This window comes from Bos indicus, chromosome 15 (assembly GCF_029378745.1).
Source record: "Bos indicus isolate NIAB-ARS_2022 breed Sahiwal x Tharparkar chromosome 15, NIAB-ARS_B.indTharparkar_mat_pri_1.0, whole genome shotgun sequence".
NCBI lineage: Eukaryota > Metazoa > Chordata > Mammalia > Artiodactyla > Bovidae > Bos > Bos indicus.
The window spans coordinates 22,746,720-22,764,022 of NC_091774.1; the positions used below are offsets into that span (position 1 = coordinate 22,746,720).

The 17,303-nt window shown below is 40.0% G+C and overlaps 2 protein-coding genes across 2 annotated transcripts in view; one reads left to right on the forward strand and one right to left on the reverse strand.

The window, feature by feature from the left end:
* The window catches only part of DLAT (dihydrolipoamide S-acetyltransferase), a 34,302-nt gene extending 25,562 nt beyond the window's left edge, over window positions 1–8,740 (forward strand). Inside the window, exons 12-14 of the mRNA XM_019975059.2 lie at window positions 5,201–5,363; window positions 6,603–6,739; window positions 7,324–8,740. Of these exons, the coding sequence (XP_019830618.2) occupies window positions 5,201–5,363; window positions 6,603–6,739; window positions 7,324–7,453 (430 nt within the window). The 3' untranslated portion in view covers window positions 7,454–8,740. The remainder of the gene's footprint in view (window positions 1–5,200; window positions 5,364–6,602; window positions 6,740–7,323) is intronic.
* A 1,573-nt stretch (window positions 8,741–10,313) lies between these two features.
* On the reverse strand, window positions 10,314–17,270 carry PIH1D2 (PIH1 domain containing 2). Its single transcript, XM_019975060.2, has 6 exons — window positions 17,053–17,270; window positions 15,823–16,025; window positions 15,291–15,414; window positions 14,618–14,863; window positions 13,098–13,363; window positions 10,314–11,359 (listed from the first exon to the last, which is right to left on the reverse strand). Exons 2-6 carry the CDS (start codon window positions 15,997–15,999, stop codon window positions 11,225–11,227), a joined length of 948 nt encoding a protein of 315 aa, XP_019830619.2. The 5' UTR covers window positions 16,000–16,025; window positions 17,053–17,270; the 3' UTR covers window positions 10,314–11,224.
* Window positions 17,271–17,303: the final 33 nt, after the last annotated feature.

Genomic DNA, 17,303 nt, shown 5'->3' on the forward strand with positions numbered 1-17,303 from the left:
TCCTCTGTCGTCCCCTTCTCCTCTTGCCCCCAATCCCTCCCAGCATCAGAGTCTTTTCCAATGAGTCAACTCTTCACATGAGGTGGCCAAAGTACTAGAGTTTCAGCTTTAGCGTCATTCCTTGCAAAGAAATCGCAGGGCTGATCTCCTTCAGAATGGACTGGTTGGATCTCCTTGCAGTCCAAGGGACTGTCAAGAGTCTTCTCCAACCACAGTTCAAAAGCATCAATTCTTCAGCGCTCAGCGTTCTTCACAGTCCAACTCTCACATCCATACATAACCACAGGAAAAACCATAGCCTTGACTAGACGGACTTCTGTTGGCAAAGTAATGTCTCTGCTTTTGAATATGCTTTCTAGGTTGGTCATAACTTTCCTTCCAAGGAGTAAGCGTCTTTTAATTTCATGGCTGCAGTCACCATCTGCAGTAATTTTGGAGCCCAGAAAAATAAAGTCTGACACTGTTTCCACTGTTTCCCCATCTATTTCCCATGAAGTGATAGGACCGGATACCATGATCTTCATTTTCTGAATGTTGAGCTTTAAGCCAACATTTTCACTCTCCACTTTCACTTTCATCAAGAGGCTTTTTAGTTCCTCTTCACTTCTGCCATAAGGGTGGTGTCATCTGCATATCTGAGGTGACTGATATTTCTCCCGGCAATCTTGATTCCAGCTTGTGCTTCTTCCAGTCCAGCGTTTCTCATGATGTACTCTGCATATAAGTTAAATAAGCAGAGTGACAATATACAGCCTTGACGTACTCCTTTTCCTATTTGGAACCAGTCTGTTGTTCCATGTCCAGTTCTAACTGTTGCTTCCTGGCCTGCATACAGATTTCTCAAGAGGCAGGTCAGGTGGTCTGGTATTCCCATCTCTTTCAGAATTTCCCACAGTTTATTGTGATCCACACAGTCAAAGGCTTTGGCATAGTCAATAAAACAGAAATAGATGTTTTTCTGGAACTCTCTTGCTTTTTCCATGATCTAGCGGATGTTGGCAATTTGATCTCTGGTTCCTCTGCCTTTTCTAAAACCATCTTGAACATCAGAAAGTTCACGGTTCACATATTGCTGAAGCCTGGCTTGGAGAATTTTGAGCATTACTTTATTAGCGTGTGAGATGACTGCAATTGTGCGGTAGTTTGAGCATTCTTTGGCATTGCCTTTCTGTGGCATTGGAATGAAAACTGACATTTTCCAGTCCTTTGGCCACTGTTGAGTTTTCCAAATTTGCTAGCATATTGAGTGCAGCACTTTCACAGCATCATCTTTCAGGATTTGGAATAGCTCAACTGGAATTCTATCACCTCCACTAGCTTTGTTCGTAGTGATGCTTTCTGAGGCCCACTTGACTTCACATTCCAGGATGTCTGGCTCTAGGTCAGTGATCACACCATCGTGATTATCTGGGTCATGAAGATCTTTTTTGTACAGTTCTTCTGTGTATTCTTGCCATCTCTTCTTAATATCTTCTGCTTCTGTTAGGTCCATACCATTTCTGTCCTTTATCGAGCCCATCTTTGCATGAAATCTTCCTTTGGTATCTCTGATTTTCTTGAAGAGATCTCTAGTCTTTCCCATTCTGTTGTTTTCCTCTATTTCTTTGCATTGATTGCTGAAGAAGGCTTTCTTATCTCTTCTTGCTATTCTTTGGAACTCTGCATTCAGATGTTTATATCTTTTCTTTTCTCCTTTGCTTTTCACTTCTCTTCTTTTCACAGCTATTTGTAAGGCCTCCCCAGACAGCCATTTTGCTTTTTTGCATTTCTTTTCCATGGGGATGGTCTTGATCCCTGTCGCCTGTACAGTGTCACGAACCTCATTCCATAGTTCATCAGGCACTCTATCTATCAGATCTAGGCCCTTAAATCTATTTCTCACTTTCACTGTATAATCATAAGGGATTTGATTTAGGTCATACCTGAATGGTCTAGTGGTTTTCCCTACTTTCTTCAATTTCAGTCTGAATTTGGCAATAAGGAGTTCATGGTCTGAGCCACAGTCAGCTCCTGGTCTTGTTTTTGCTGACTGTATAGAGCTTCTCCATCTGTGGCTGCAAAGAATATAATCAATCTGATTTCGGTGTTGACCATCTCGTGATGTCTATGTATAGAGTCTTCTCTTGTGTTGTTGGAAGAGGGTGTTTGTTATGACCAGTGCATTTTCTTGGCAAAACTCTATTAGTCTTTGCCCTGCTTCATTGCGTATTCCAAGGCCAAATTTGCGTGTTACTCCAGGTGTTTCTTGACTTCCTACTTTTGCATTCCAGTCCCCTATAATGAAAAGGACATCTTTTTTGGGTGTTAGTTCTAAAAGGTCTTGTAGGTCTTCATAGAACCGTTCAACTTCAGCTTCTTCAGCGTTACTGGTTGGGGCATAGACTTGGATTACTGTGATATTGGATGGTTTGCCTTGGAAACAAACAGAGATCATTCTGTCGTTTTTGAGATTGCATCCAAGTACTGCATTTTGGACTCTTTTGTTGACCATGATGGCTACTCCATTTCTTCTGAGGGATTCCTGCCTGCAGTAGTAGATACAATGGTCATCTGAGTTAAATTCATCCATTCCAGTCCATTTTAGTTCGCTGATTCCTAGAATGTCGACATTCACTCTTGCCATCTCGTTTGACCACTTCCAATTTGCCTTGATTCACGGACCTGATATTCCAGGTTCCTATGCAATATTGCTCTTTACAGCATGGGACCTTTCTTCTATCACTAGTCACATCCACCGCTGGGTATTCTTTTTGCTTTGGCTCCATCCCTTCATTCTTTCTGGAGTTATTTCTCCACTGATCTCCAGTAGCATATTGGGCACCTACTGACCTGGGGAGATTCTCTTTCAGTATCCTATCATTTTGCCGTTTCATACTGTTCATGGGGTTCTCAAGGCAAGAATACTTAAGTGGTTTGTCATTCCCTTCTCCAGTGGACCACATTCTGTCAGACCTCTCCCCCATGACCGGCCCATCTTGGGTTGCCCCACGGGCATGGCTTAGTTTCACTGAGTTAGACAAGGCTGTGGTCCTAGTGTGATTAGATTGACTAGTTTTCTGTGAGTATGGTTTCAGTGTGTTTGCCCTCTGATGCCCTCTTGCAACACTTACCGTCTTACTTGGGTTTCTCTTACCTTGGGCTGGGGTATCTCTTCACGGCTGCTCCAGCAAAGCGCAGCCATTGCTTCTTACCTTGGACGAGGGGTATCTCCTCACCGCCGCCCCTCCTGACCTTCAACGTAGGATAGCTCCTCTAGGCCTTCCTGCGCCCCCGCTGCCATGGCTCCACGCCCGCGTTGGGTAGCTCTTCCCGGCCGCCCCCCCTGACCTCGGACGCTGGGTATCTCCTCTCGGCCGCCCCGCCTGACCTCGGACGTGGGGTAGCTCCTCTCGGCAGTTCCTGCGCTGTCGCAGTCTGGTACTCTCAGCTGCTGCCCCTGACCTCGGACGTGGGGTAACTCCTCCCTTCGGCATGGGGTCCTCCCGGCGCAGCCGCCGGCGCTTTGGCGCGCGCCGCACGGCGCAGCCGCCGGCGCTTTGGCGCGCGCCGCACGGCGCAGCCGCCGGCGCTTTGGCGCGCGCCGCACGGCGCAGCCGCCGGCGCTTTGGCGCGCGCCGCACGGCGCAGCCGCCGGCGCTTTGGCGCGCGCCGCACGGCGCAGCCGCCGGCGCTTTGGCGCGCGCCGCACGGCGCAGCCGCCGGCGCTTTGGCGCGCGCCGCACGGCGCAGCCGCCGGCGCTTTGGCGCGCGCCGCACGGCGCAGCCGGATCATATAATAGTTCTATTTTACTTTTTTAGGGAACCTCCATACTCTCTTCCTATAGTGGTTGCACCAGTTTATTAGTGCATTCTCACCAACAATTTATAATTTATGCTTTCTCACCCTTTTCTTCCTTGCCAACATTTGTTAACTTTTTTCTTAATTGCAGAACACTTTAGCAGGGGCCCTTACACAGACAACCCCTATGGAGATCATGATACAGTTCAGGAGTTTGGAAACTTGGTTGGGGGGGGGAATATAATTCTTTTTTAAAAATCTTTATTGTGATATTTGGGCTCCCTGATAGCTCAGTTGGTAAAGAATGTGCCTGCATTGCAGGAGACCCCAGTTCGATTCCTCAATCAGGAAGATGTGCTGGAGAAGGGATAGGCTACCCATGCCAGTATTCTTGGGGTTCCCTTGTAGCTCAGCTGGTAAAGAATCTGCCTACAATGTGGGAGACCTGGGTTTGATCCCTGGGTTGGGAAGATCCCCTGGAACAGGGAAAGGCTACCCACTCTAGTATTCTGGCCTAGAGAATTCCATGGACTGTATAGTTCATGGGGTCGCAAAGAGTTGGACATTACTTAAGTGATTTTTACTTTCAGTGTGAAATTTAGCATTTTCTCCTATTATAGAGAACAAATCAAAGAGGTGTTTTAATACTTGTTCTGATAACCAAATAAAATCGAGTTGTTTTCATATGCATTGTAGTTGTTATGGATGTCTTAAAATATATCACTACTTCAAAAGCATAGCCATAATTAGATCTGCTGCAAGATTTTTGAAGCACATATATCACAGTTTTGTTTTTTGAATAGTTCAGTAACTGAATTTCAGTATATTTTGTTTGGGTTTTTTTTCTTTTTTCTTTTTTTAAGTATTTTGTTTCTTGTGTTTAAAAATTCTGGAAGGGACCCAAATGCAACGGTGTCTGTAGCATAGAAAAGATTAGGAATCCTGCTTTTATGTTCTGAGACAGCACTACCTCCCTACCATGCGAGCACTCCTGTTTCTGCCCCCGTGCAGTTCTTTCCCTTCAGTCTTCCTTTTATCTGCTCAGGCTCTGCTTGCAGACGAAGCTCTGGCCAGTCCTCTTCATCTCGTAAATCTAAGGAGTTCTTTTCAGTTCTCACTGGATGCTGAATGTTTTTTCCCCAATTATGTTCATGATGTTGGTCAGTGCCGATAAGGGGTAGTTAGTGACTACAAGTGAAGCCAATCTACGGACACGTTGCTCATTCATTTTTAAAATGTGCAAGTCTAAAAAAATAAAAGTGCAGGTCTGAGAGAGGGCATAGCAAAATTGAAAAACCAGGCAAGATCTCTCTGGCTAAAAAGTAACACAGACTGAATACCGCTATTCTTGCTTAACCTGACACAGACTCTTAACAGTTGATGATTATTGAGTTTTACTTTTCTTTTTTTCTTTTTAAATAGAAATCATGTTGTTGATATCAGTGTTGCAGTCAGTACTCCTGCAGGACTCATCACACCTATTGTATTTAATGCACATATAAAAGGACTGGAAACCATTGCTAATGACGTTGTTTCTTTAGCAACCAAAGCACGAGAGGGTAAACTACAACCACATGAGTTCCAGGTAAGGTATTATGTATTTACTTTATGAATGTTACTATGCTATTTTAGTGAATTGCATTGTTTTTAAAGTTGGCCTTTGCTTTTATTGCATTTTCCACTTTTTGATTCTGCCTTGTGTTCTCACTGACAGAAGGTCTTGAAAATAAAGAAAAATTGAGTAATCTATCACAAGCTGAAAAAAACATTTTTAAGTAGTGTGCAAAAGCCACACAACTGACTTGTCTTCATGTTGCTATGGTTGTGTGTTTTCAGAAAAGTGTACCCCATTCAGTCTTTTCTTTTTTTTTCCCTTTCACCTTTATGTGTAATTAGTAAATAGAAATTGTATATATAAGGTGTACAACTTGATGTTTTGATATATGTATACTCTGTGATCGTGACAAGGTAATTAACGTATCTGTCACCTCATATACTTACCATTTTCCTTTTTTAATGGTAGTTGAGTCCTTTTTTTAGAAAATATATTATTGAAGTATACTTGATTTACAATGTGTTAATTTCTGTTGTACAGCAGAGTGTCTCAGTTATACATGTCTAGCAATGGCACCCCACTCCAGTACTCTTGCCTGGAAAATCCCATGGACAGAGGAGCCTGGTAGGCTGCAGTCCATGGGGTCTCGAAGAGTCGGACACGACTGAGCGACTTCACTCTCACTTTTCACTTTCATGCATTGGAGAAGGAAATGGCAACCCACTCCAGTGTTCTTGCCTAGAGAATCCCAGGGACGGGGAGCCTGGTGGGCTGCCGTCTATGGGGTCGCAGAGAGTCGGACACGATTGAAGCGACGCAGCAGCAGCAGCATACATTCTTTTTCATATTCTTTTCCATTATGGTTTGTCACAGGATATTGAATATAGTTCCCTGTGCTACACAGTAGGACCTTGTTGTATATCCATCCTGTATCTAATAGTTTGTGTCTGTTAATCCCAAACTCCCAATTGAACTCTCCCCCCGCCTTAGCAACCATGAGTCTGTCTCTATGTCTGAGAGTCTATTTCTGTTTCGTAGATAAGTTCACTTGTGTCGTATTTTATATTGCACATATAAATGATACCGTATTTGTCTTTCTCTTTCTGACTTGCCTAGTTTGATAATCTCTAGGTTCATCCATGTTGCTAAGAATCCCTTCTTAAAGTAAAACATCTTAAGGTCTTTTCACAAAACATTTGTCATTTTTTCTGATTTATATTGACAAGCAGTTACCATGATCTGTTTTTAAATTTTTTTTTTTCCCTTTAGGGTGGCACTTTTACGATCTCAAATTTAGGAATGTTTGGGATTAAGAACTTCTCTGCTATTATAAACCCACCTCAAGCATGTATTTTGGCAATTGGTGCTTCAGAGGATAGACTGGTTCCAGCAGATAATGAAAAAGGGTAAGTGCCAAAATGGAGAGGGAGTTGTAAACTTACTTTCATTACAGTATCCCTGGCTTTGAGTCTTAGGTTTTATAATTATTGGCATGGCATACTGGAGCTTCACACAGAGCTAGATGTAAGCACAGAGTGAAGTTTCTCAGGGCACCAACTCTTCTTACTTTGCTATTTGAGATGGGAAGTCTTATTTACTCTAGGTCAGGGGTCAACATAATTTTTCTTAAAGAGCCAGTTAGTAAATATTTTATTTTTTCTGGGTCACACAGTTGCTATTGCAAATACTCGGCGATTGTGGTATGAAAGCAGGCACAGCCAATACAAAAATGTATTCCAGTGAATCTGTGTTTGGTGGGATTTGGCCTATGGGCTGTTGTTTCCTGACCTGTATCCTTCAGATGGTTGTTTGGTCTGTTTCTTCAAACTATTGATTTGAGCTAGAGATGTACAACCCATGAAGAGTAGGAGAAAAATAATGTTACCTGGTTGGGATTGTAAGTTAGGAGCTGGCATTTGGGCTGGTTACTAGCTAACATCTAGTGATTGCTTTTAGAATACCTAATAATGTTTTTTTAATCTTTTTCTAGATTTGATGTGGCCAGCATGATGTCTGTTACACTCAGTTGTGATCATCGGGTTGTCGACGGAGCAGTTGGAGCCCAGTGGCTTGCTGAGTTTAGAAAGTACCTTGAAAAACCTATCACCATGTTGTTATAATTAATCCAAGAATGTCTAGACTCGCCTAGGTCACACTGTTTCATTCTTACCAAGGTATTAATATGTCATTAAACGGTGGTTCTCTTTTTATTTTAAGGTTAATCAGTTATTTTTGAGTCTGTCCAGATAAGTTATTTGTAATGGGCATTACGAATTTTTTAAAATGCCAATACATCCCAATATTGTGCACATTTAATAAACACCAGATTTTAAGCTGTGTACTCCAGGTCAAGGGGCCTATGGCATAGCCCTTTGGTGGTAAGTCCTTCCACTGGAAATGCAGAGGTAGAATTGTGGTTCCCTATTGAGACAGGCACATAAAAGTAACCTTGATGAGACCTTGAGGTTTTGAAATTTAATTAACTCAAATGTTTTGATTAGATTTGAGAAAAGAGAAGTCAGGAAAACTACTTCATTTGGAGAAAGGATTTGAACTGAAACTTGATTTTGGAATTTAAACCTAGTTAAAATTTTTCTGTTACATAAATCTTGGTTTATCATGGATAAGAAGCATGGAGAACTTGAAGGAAAATATGAGAAAACTTTAAAAGTCAACATTTTCATAGGACTGTTCAACCAGCTGTTCTTTGTTGTTTTTCTATGAATTCAGAAATGGTTGTTTTCTCCTCTTGAGATGAAGATATAAATATGAACCAGCTCCTTGGTATAAGTGAGAATTTGTGTGTGTATCTATTTAAATGTGTCATTGTGAGAGCAGAATTCTATAATTGCCTCAAATAAAAGAATATGCTTATAGAATTTAACAGAGTGAACTTGTGAAAGTAGAATTTTTCCTGTAAAATTAACTAGTGGTTACTTGCAAATGAACTAAATTACTAGGATTTATTACTTAAATACTTGAAAAACTTGTATCAAGTAACTGTGGAATGGAATAAGTGTATATATGTAAATATGGTTCCTAGTGAGATATGTGCCAAAGTCCATTTATCATCAAGTTGTACCTGAAAAGAAAAAGGGGAGAGATACACTAGTGGACAGTTTGGAGTGATAAAAGATGATGACTGGAACAAACTGGTCATTTCTACTTGGATAAAGTGGAAAATGTTAAATGTGTACAAAAAGAAGTGTTCTATGTTTTTCCACCCCAATGTTGTCTCATGTAAAATAAGAAAACCCTAAAATCCTGTCAGAGAGAAAAAGATTATTTAGGTTGTTTGCTACCTTATCAGCCTAAATATTTATTTTCCATTTTCTTACAATTTGCCTTTCTGTAGGGGGGTGGGGGGTGGTGATATTCAGGATAATAAAAATGAATTAGAAACATTATTGCAGTTCTAGACTTTCTATGGAATTGATGTGACTTAATAATAAATTTGGAATTGTTTATGACTATTAGCAAATCTGATCCTCCTTATAAAATGTAATATGCAGAACTGTTCCCTGAAATTTAGGCCTTTCAATGTGGAATCTGTTTCTAAATGTTCATTATTACATGGCGCACAAGTGACACTCGATATATTCCAGGAATATTTTCCTTGCCGTATTATTATGAAAATAAATACGTTAATCTGACTTTTCAGTAGTGATTTTAGCTTGAATTGAAGATTATGGAGAAGGAACAAACTTACGACAAGGGACCATCAGTAGTATGAGCCACATCTGGTTCAAATACATGAAACTTCAAAGATAATTCATTATTTGGTAGTGTTTATGGCTCTGTTGTTCCCTTGAGAGAAAAATTTAAAAGTTGCATTCTAATAAAAATTGTTCTGAGTTAAAAATTAACCTGAGCTATAATCTAAATTTGGATTCAGTTTATTTCCCTTACCAGATGGAATGAACAAGTCTTAGAAATAGTGTTTTGGTTCAAATTAGATTGTTTGAAAAATTAAACTATATGTTTTCAACATGTCTTGTCTAATATTTTTGATTTTTTGGTAATTATTTTTCACATTAGATTTTTTAAGACCAGGAACAGCTATATACATGGTAAGCTCTTAATACAGATACATTTTGAGTTTATAGAATTGGTAAAATAAGTTCTGAATTTGGGAGCATATAATCTAACCTTCAGGCTCAAGGAGCCCTCTTGTTAGGAGGTGGTACATAGCAAGGAAATGTGGTCTGGCTCTGCTAGCTATAAACTCCATTCCTGAGGTTTGTGAATGAAGTAGTATCCCAAGGCCTGGACTACAGAGGTTGACCAGTGCGAGTGGTCCCAGGAATGTGCTGTAAGGAATTCTCATCACTCAGTAATGCATAAACTCTGGAGGACATGAGAAAATAATTACTACTGATTCCTAATCTCTAAAGCCAAGTTTGTAGAAGAGTCTGGTATCTAAATCAAGGATAATTCATGTTCATCTCAAAGTTTTCAGTTTTGAAGAAGAAATATCTTGATAAGATTCAGATTAAACTGCTCAACTGTTCATTATTAGCTGATGCTCTTCCTGACCAGAGTTTTGCTTTTTGTAGGGAGGGGGAGGTGAAGATGTTGTAAGTGAAGGTATTTTGGAAAACTAGGATGTAAGTTTACCATTTTATCGTTAAGCATACTAGATCTTGTACTCATTAATAAGTACACAATTACATAACTCCTGACGTAAGTAGCACCTAAGTGTGAGAGTGCAAGAGTAGAGATTCAGCTATTTCTGTGTAAGTAGGTATAGGAACTTATAGAAATTAAGTTTGACAGTGATTTTGTAGAAGAAAAGCTCAAAGTATTCTAGGTCTTTTGAAGGATAAGTATAGCATATCACAGTTCTAGAAAACTTTCCAACTATAAATTATCCTATTGCTAGAAAAATTCAAGTCCACACCAGGTTTAAGAAAATTACTCATTTCTGATTATCACAGGTCAGTTACTGTTATCACACACTTTAGTTTCTAAAGTTAAAAGTTTTAAAATTAATGAGAACTTTATTTAAAGACCTTATGTTGAATTAGAAACATAATTACAAGGAGAGTGTTTTGTATTTAGAAAAGACAAGGGATGTTTAAAGTTTGGTGTGAATGTTGCTTACTTGGATATAAATTGGAAAACATACTTCTGTATTGAACAAAGAACTGATAGATGAATGGGAGTAAAAGTACATCACTTCTGTATTTTAAAAGTTATTTTCTTAAGAGAAAGGCACTTGTCCCAAAGTCAGCCCCTTTGCCTTAAATTAGAGTTGGATGTATTTTATGTCTTACGTGTAATAATACCCAATGACTGTCACTGCATCGCTTTATCTAATCCACAGACAAGTCCATACCTGATATTAAAGGGAGGTAGGCCTGGGTGGCTTGGACTCCTGGCAGAGCTTGCTTTATAGAAGTACAGAGGTTCACAGAAGCAAAGGTTTACACATTACACTGGTCCTACATCTTTACTGCTGGAGGAAGCTTTCACTGCTAAGGTACATCTTGGTAGTAAAAAACTTCTTGCACAGTCTGGTATTTATTCCTGATGCAAGAATTTACTAGAGACAAAAATGTTTTCAACTAGTAAACAAAGAATTCTTACATATTATAATACCTGGAGACAGACTTTTCCCAAATGGTATTTAAGTTACTTGAGGCCATTACAAATATCTTCAAAACAAGTATATCACGGCAGTACTGTTTTTGGTAGTTTCTGCTTAATGCCAAGTTTACTTGAGGAGAAAGAATTTTAAAAAGCAGCTGATGAGAAAATCTCATTCCATCAAAAGAAACTCCTAGAAAATGAAACTTAAAAGTTTTTAAGATAAACCTCTTCACAGATAATGGAGGCCCTCTAATTCACATGACTTTCACAAAAAACTCCAAATACTTGATGCTTTTAACTTACACCAATGGCATCGTGACAATTAAAGTGGCTTTCTCTTTGATAAATTTTGCTGTAGTCATTTCAGTATCCACAGATTCTGGAAGGTTTAGATATAATCTGTACTTTTCAGAGACCTCGATCAATATATCATCCTAAAAAAAAATAAAGAGCGATTTTAAAAGATGAAAATAGAAAAGTATTTCCTGGTTAGAATTTGTTATGGGTTTATTGTTCCCAGTTATTCACTCCTTTTCCATAAGAAGAGGGTCCACTTATGAGCAGTAAAGGTATTGTAAATCCCTGAGATTCTGAGGTGGTGGTTGTTCAGTGCATTAAAAGTGAATTGATAACAGTACCAGAAGATGGATGCTGCCATTATAAATTATGTGGCATTGACTTCACGGCTGACCAGCAAGCAGCAAGAAAACTTGCTGGAGACTGGAAAGATGGTGATCTATGTTTTATGGTGATAACGCCCTTAGCACAATAATTTGGAAGACAATCTACCTCATTAACTTGTGTTTTTAGGTACAGAAATGGGAAAATAGAATGTTATTTGCATGCGTTGGTTCTGTTGGCTACATTTAACAAGGTACTACAAAAAGATGAAGTTAGAAAAGTTCTCAATTTGCAAGGGAATATAAAGAATTGAAAGGGAATACTGGGGGCAGGAGGAGACGGGGACGACAGAGGATGAGATGGCTGGATGGCATCACTGACTCGATGGACGTGAGTCTGAGTGAACTCCGGGAGTTGGTGATGGACAAGGAGGCCTGGTGTGCTGCAATTCATGGGGTCACAAAGAGTTGGACACGACTGAGCGACTGAACTGAACTGATACAGAGCCCATAAATTTTAAGACTTGAATGAAAAATGGAACCAATTTTTATTTTCAACCAGTAATAAAATTGAGAAATAACCTTTCAGCCTCAACATTCCATGGGCAGCAAACAGGTTGAGTAAGCTCCTCAGCACCAAATGACAGCATAGTCTTCAACGCTCTTTTCAGGCATGGCTAAGGTAGATTATGAAAGAGAAAAAACCTCCCAAAGAATGGAGCTAAAAGTCATGGAAAATAATGGAACTAGGAGGCTAGGTAATCAAGGAAGCTTGTCAAGGGACCTCAGCAAGAACATCCTCTACCTCCAGGAAAGGGACCCTTGTACTATCTGCCTACCAGGATTTTAGAATTGCTGAATATCAATAACTACTGTGTGCCTTATAGTTTTCCAGTTTCTGAATTGAGACTGTGGATTGTGGTTATTCTGTCTCCATTCTACATTGTTTGATGCATGGGGTTACAGAAATAGATAACTTGTCATTGCAGTTCATGCAAATTTTGTCTAATGCAGATTATGATGGCAAAATCTTGCACTTCAAAGTCTGATACTGGGATTGGAGATATTTTTCTTGGGAAAAGAAGCAAATACTTGTGACCAAGAGGGTGGACTGTGGTAGACTGTAGATTGTTGCTTTTCTTTTATAAGACGATTTATGCATCCTTATTATGTAACTTCCAGTGACTGCTTGTGAGAAGAATGTTCTTCCCAGCCGTACTGATGTAGGACTTGGCCTTCTGACTTACTTTGATCAATACAATGTGAGCATAAGCAATAGATTCCATATCTGAGAGGAAGTTTTAGGATCTATTGCATGGTTTCACCATTTCTATTTCCCTCTTCCATCAGAATGACTTGTCTAAAGTGAAAATTGTTCTTTCACCTTGTATCTTAAAATGTGCAGCACTCACAGAGCAAAGCAGGATGAGTTGACATGTAACCTGAGCAAATTATTGTAAGCCACTGAGATTGTGGAGTTTTTTTTTTTACTGCAGCATAACACAGTGATTATTGACTGATAGAAATTTACAGTATTACCTATTCAGCTTACCTCAGAAACACTAAGGTCACAGAGAGATACTGAATTAACACCAGGTAATTCAACTTTTAATTCAATTTTCAGAGGTTTCTCATTCTGATCTGCCACAATTTTTAATTCATAGGCTGGTCTCTTCATCTCCACTTTAATCTCTGTACTAGAAATCTCTTCTATCAGACATGCTGTTTTACTTGAAACTTGGTCTTCTGGCAGTAGAAGTTGAGGAAACTGATCTGAAGTGCTCACAGTACTGCTTCGTATCTTTTCAAGGGTTAGTTCTTTATTTGAAAAAAGGAAAATGAAATCACAAAATTAATCAACATGAAATACTATCAGGCATTGAGCTGTAACAGTGGTAGTGTTAGCCAAGACGGCAGACAAAACTGCAGGTAAATTGGTTTGGGAATCTGAAAAGATTCTTAAACCAGACAATCTGGTTTAAAAGTTTGCAGGATTTATCTTTAAGGACATGCTAATATTTTTTAAAATTTTATTGAAGTATTGTTGATGTACAGGGTTGTGTTTAATATCTGTGGAATAGCAAAAAGACCCAGTTACATGTTTTTCATATTCTTTTCCATGATGGTTTATCATAGGATATTGAATATAGTTTCCTGTGCCATACAATAGGACCTTGTTGTTTATTCATCCTATATATAATAGTTTGCATCTGCTAATCCCAAATTCCCAGCCCATTTCTCTTTCCCTTGCAACCACAAGTCTTTTCTTTATGAGCCTGTTTCTTAGATAGGTTCATTTGTGTCGTTTTTTAGATTCCACACATAAGCGATATCATATGGTATTTGTCTTCCTCCTTCTGATCTACTTCGCTTTGTATGATAATCTCTAGGCCCATCTATGTTGTTGTTGTTTAGTCACGAAATTGTATCCGACTCTTTTGAGACCCTATGGACTGTAGCCTGCCAGGCTTCTCTGTCCATGGGATTTCCCAGGCAGGAATACTGGAGTGGGTTGCCATTTTCTTCTCCAGGGGATCTTCCTGACCTGGGGAGCTGACCCACGCCTCTTGAATTGGCAGGCGAGTCCTTTACCACTGAGTCATCAGGGAAGCCTCTGTCTATGTTGCTGCTGCTGCTGCTGCTAAATCGCTTTAGTAGTGTCTGATTCTGTGTGACCCCACAGATGGCAGCCCACCAGGTTCCCCCATCCCTGGGATTCTCCAGGCAAGAACACGAGTGGGTTGCCATTTCCTTCTCCAGCGCATGCAAGTGAAAAGTGAAAGTGAAAGTGAGGTGGCTCAGCTGTGTCCAACTCTTAGCGACCCCATGGACTGCAGCCTACCAGGCTCCACCGTCCATGGGATTTTCCAGGCAAGAGTACTGGAGTGGGGTACCATTGCCTTCTCCAGCATCTATGTTGGGACATGCTAATATTTCTAATATCTAATATTTATATTTTTCTATCTTAAATTTCTCATCTTTTAAAATTGCGACTTCTAGTTTGCAAAATGTACACCAGAAGCAAAAAGCATTTTAAATCAGATCACTTTCCATTACATTTCATTAACTTACCGTTTCTCATTTTCTCTCTTAAGTCTGCGGGATTGGTTTGGATTCCCATCAGATTTTGTTTCATTCTTTGAATGCTTCCTTTTATTCTAAATTTGGTAATATAGTAACAGTTTGAGAGAGTAAATTGGAATTGTTCCTCAATGCATCTCATGGCCATCCGTATCAGTTGATCTTTTTTCACTTGGTCTTTCTCTGCTGCCTGGAGAACATCAGGATGATAGGCAACATCGATGACTGTGTAAACATCTGTGTGTGTAATTCAGAAGGTGTGAAATGAAGACAATTTGTTTTAGTAATGATATCGTCAGGTAATATTTTAAGTCATATCCTGATAAAGATGGAAAAGTATAAATTCTATTTCTGTATCTTCAAAGACAATCACAATGGTGCTATATATATAAAATTCCAATTAGAGAATTTCTTGGCATTTTATATGAATTAAAATAGCTCATATTATTAGGAAATTAGTATTCAATTTTCACAAAGTACCTTTATTCAGTTCAGTTCAGTCGCTCAGTTGTGTCCGACTCTTTGCAACCCCATGGGCCCTTATTATTCATTGACTATACCATGACCAAATATGTAATGCCTTTTTACCACGTAAAATCTGGCCCATGCTTATTCCCACATCCCAATTTTTAAAATGTGCTTTCTCTCCCATAATTCTATGTACCTGATGTCTCAGATATATCTTCTGGTCTGCCAATACTTAGAGGTACTGGATGAGTGGCTGATTCTGGAGCTGGGATCCTTTTCCACTGACATAGGTTGATAAAAAGTAATTTTTCTTTCGGTTTCTAGAAAGCAAAAAATTTGCATGTCTCAAAATCCAGTTTTTAAAATTTTTAAAAATATCCTAAAGGTAACTCATCACAGAGTTACCTCCCCAACCAAATAAGTTCTCTTTATTTGAAAAATCTCCAACTATGTTATTCTCTATTAAATAATTACATTACTTTTGATTTTTATTCTAGCAGAAAAATGACTGATTTTGGGATCTCCAAAATGTGTCAAATATGAAATTCCCATTCTTATTCCATCAACACTGTCTTTCACATTACATTCAATTTTCCATTATTCAGAGTGACAGTTTCCCTCAATGTTCTTATGTTGAAGTAGTAATAGCTAAGGGTAAGCCATTGTCTGGTTATTCCAGGACCATTTCAATCAGGACTTCCCTTTCTCTGGGCACCAACTCTACATACCAGGATCCTGGTTTGTAGACAGAGCTGTGGTTCTGGGGCAGCACAGAGCTCTTTCCCCTCTTTGAGCTGCTGTTGAATGAACTTCTGATAGCTCTCAGGGTTACTTTCAGCCAGATCATCTAAGAGGTTCCAGAACTGAGTAACCTGGGTAAGCAGACCCTTTGAGGATGACTCCATGATTGAGATGAATAGGCCTCTTAAGCCTGTGGAAAGACATGACTTAAGGAAGAAAAAAATCTCCCCTCAAATCTATTCTTTGGGGGGAGGAGGAACAGTTCAGGGGCTGTCTTGTTGAAGTTGACAGCTATTCTTAACACCAGTGCCTAAAAGATTATGGATCAGCACTGTTTTATCTTTTCCTTATACTCTATTTAGTACCCTTTCTTACATTCTCAAGATGCTCTCTCAGATAGTAAGTCCTTAACCTCTGCATAGACCATCACAAGCCTTGCTGCTGCTGCTAAGTCGCTTCAGTCGTGTCCGACTCTGTGCGACCCCGTAGACTGCAGCCCACTAGGCTTCTCTGTCCATGGGATTCTCCAGGCAAGAACACTGGAGTGGGTTGCCATTTCCTTCTCCAGTGCATGAAAGTGAAAAGTCAAAGTGAAGTCGCTCAGTCGTGTCCGACTCTTCGCGACCCCATGGACTGCAGCCTACTAGGCTCCTCCGTCCATGGGATTTTCCAGGCAAGAGTACTGGAGTGGGTCGCCAGTGCCTTCTCCGCTTGAGAGGTCATTTAAAATTTGGATTTCTTGGGATTTTCTTGTTTCAGCACCCGGGTATATGCTAACTGGGGCCTGAATTTGCTAGAAGTGTGCTGTGGGTTGAGGGTCACATGAGACTTTCTCAATCCTCAGCATAGTTTAGGAGTTAAAAGCATGGACTCTGCAGCCAGAATGCCGAGATTCCACTCTTAGCTCTATCATTTACTAGCTGTGTGATCTTGAGAAATTAATTTACACATGTGCCTCAGTTTATTCTCCTCGAAATGGAGGCGATAATACCTATCTCATAGGGTTATCGTGAGGATTAAGTAAGCTAATACGGAGAGGCTGGAACACCTGCCAAGAATAATATTCTCTATACCACTTGATATAACCTCTCTCTAAGCCCCCTCCGTCAATGGAGACGTATCTCACAGCATCCACAGAATGAGGAGGATTCTCCAAATACTACATTAAGATTAGACTAAATGGGAAATTTAATTTTTCCAGAGGTCGGCGAACCTACCTCTTCCTTTGGTTTCTTGACAAAACGCGACGCCGGTTACCACGGTAACCACATTGGGACACCCTCTAATTGAGTCCGGAAAGCTCCAGACAGAAAAGTCTTATCTTTCTACATCCAGTTCCCGAGTCTTCTCCTTTTGGTTCTGGGCTTGCTTTTCGGCTTAGCCTGACCCACTTCTTTTCCAGGACGGAAAGAGGTCCTTTTGCCTCCCGTTCTACCTCTGAGGACTTCTAGAGTGTCCTGGAAACCCT

Coding starts and splice junctions, on each gene's coding strand:
- PIH1D2 (XM_019975060.2), bottom strand. CDS start 15,999: ATGGAGTCATCCTCAAAGGGTCTGCTTACCCAGGTTACTCAGTTCTGG. Junction 15,415..15,822: donor GTCTACAAACCAGGATCCTG/GTATGTAGAGTT, acceptor TTTGCTTTCTAG/AAACCGAAAGAAAAATTACT. Junction 13,364..14,617: donor AAGAGAGAAAATGAGAAACG/GTAAGTTAATGA, acceptor TTTCAAATAAAG/AACTAACCCTTGAAAAGATA.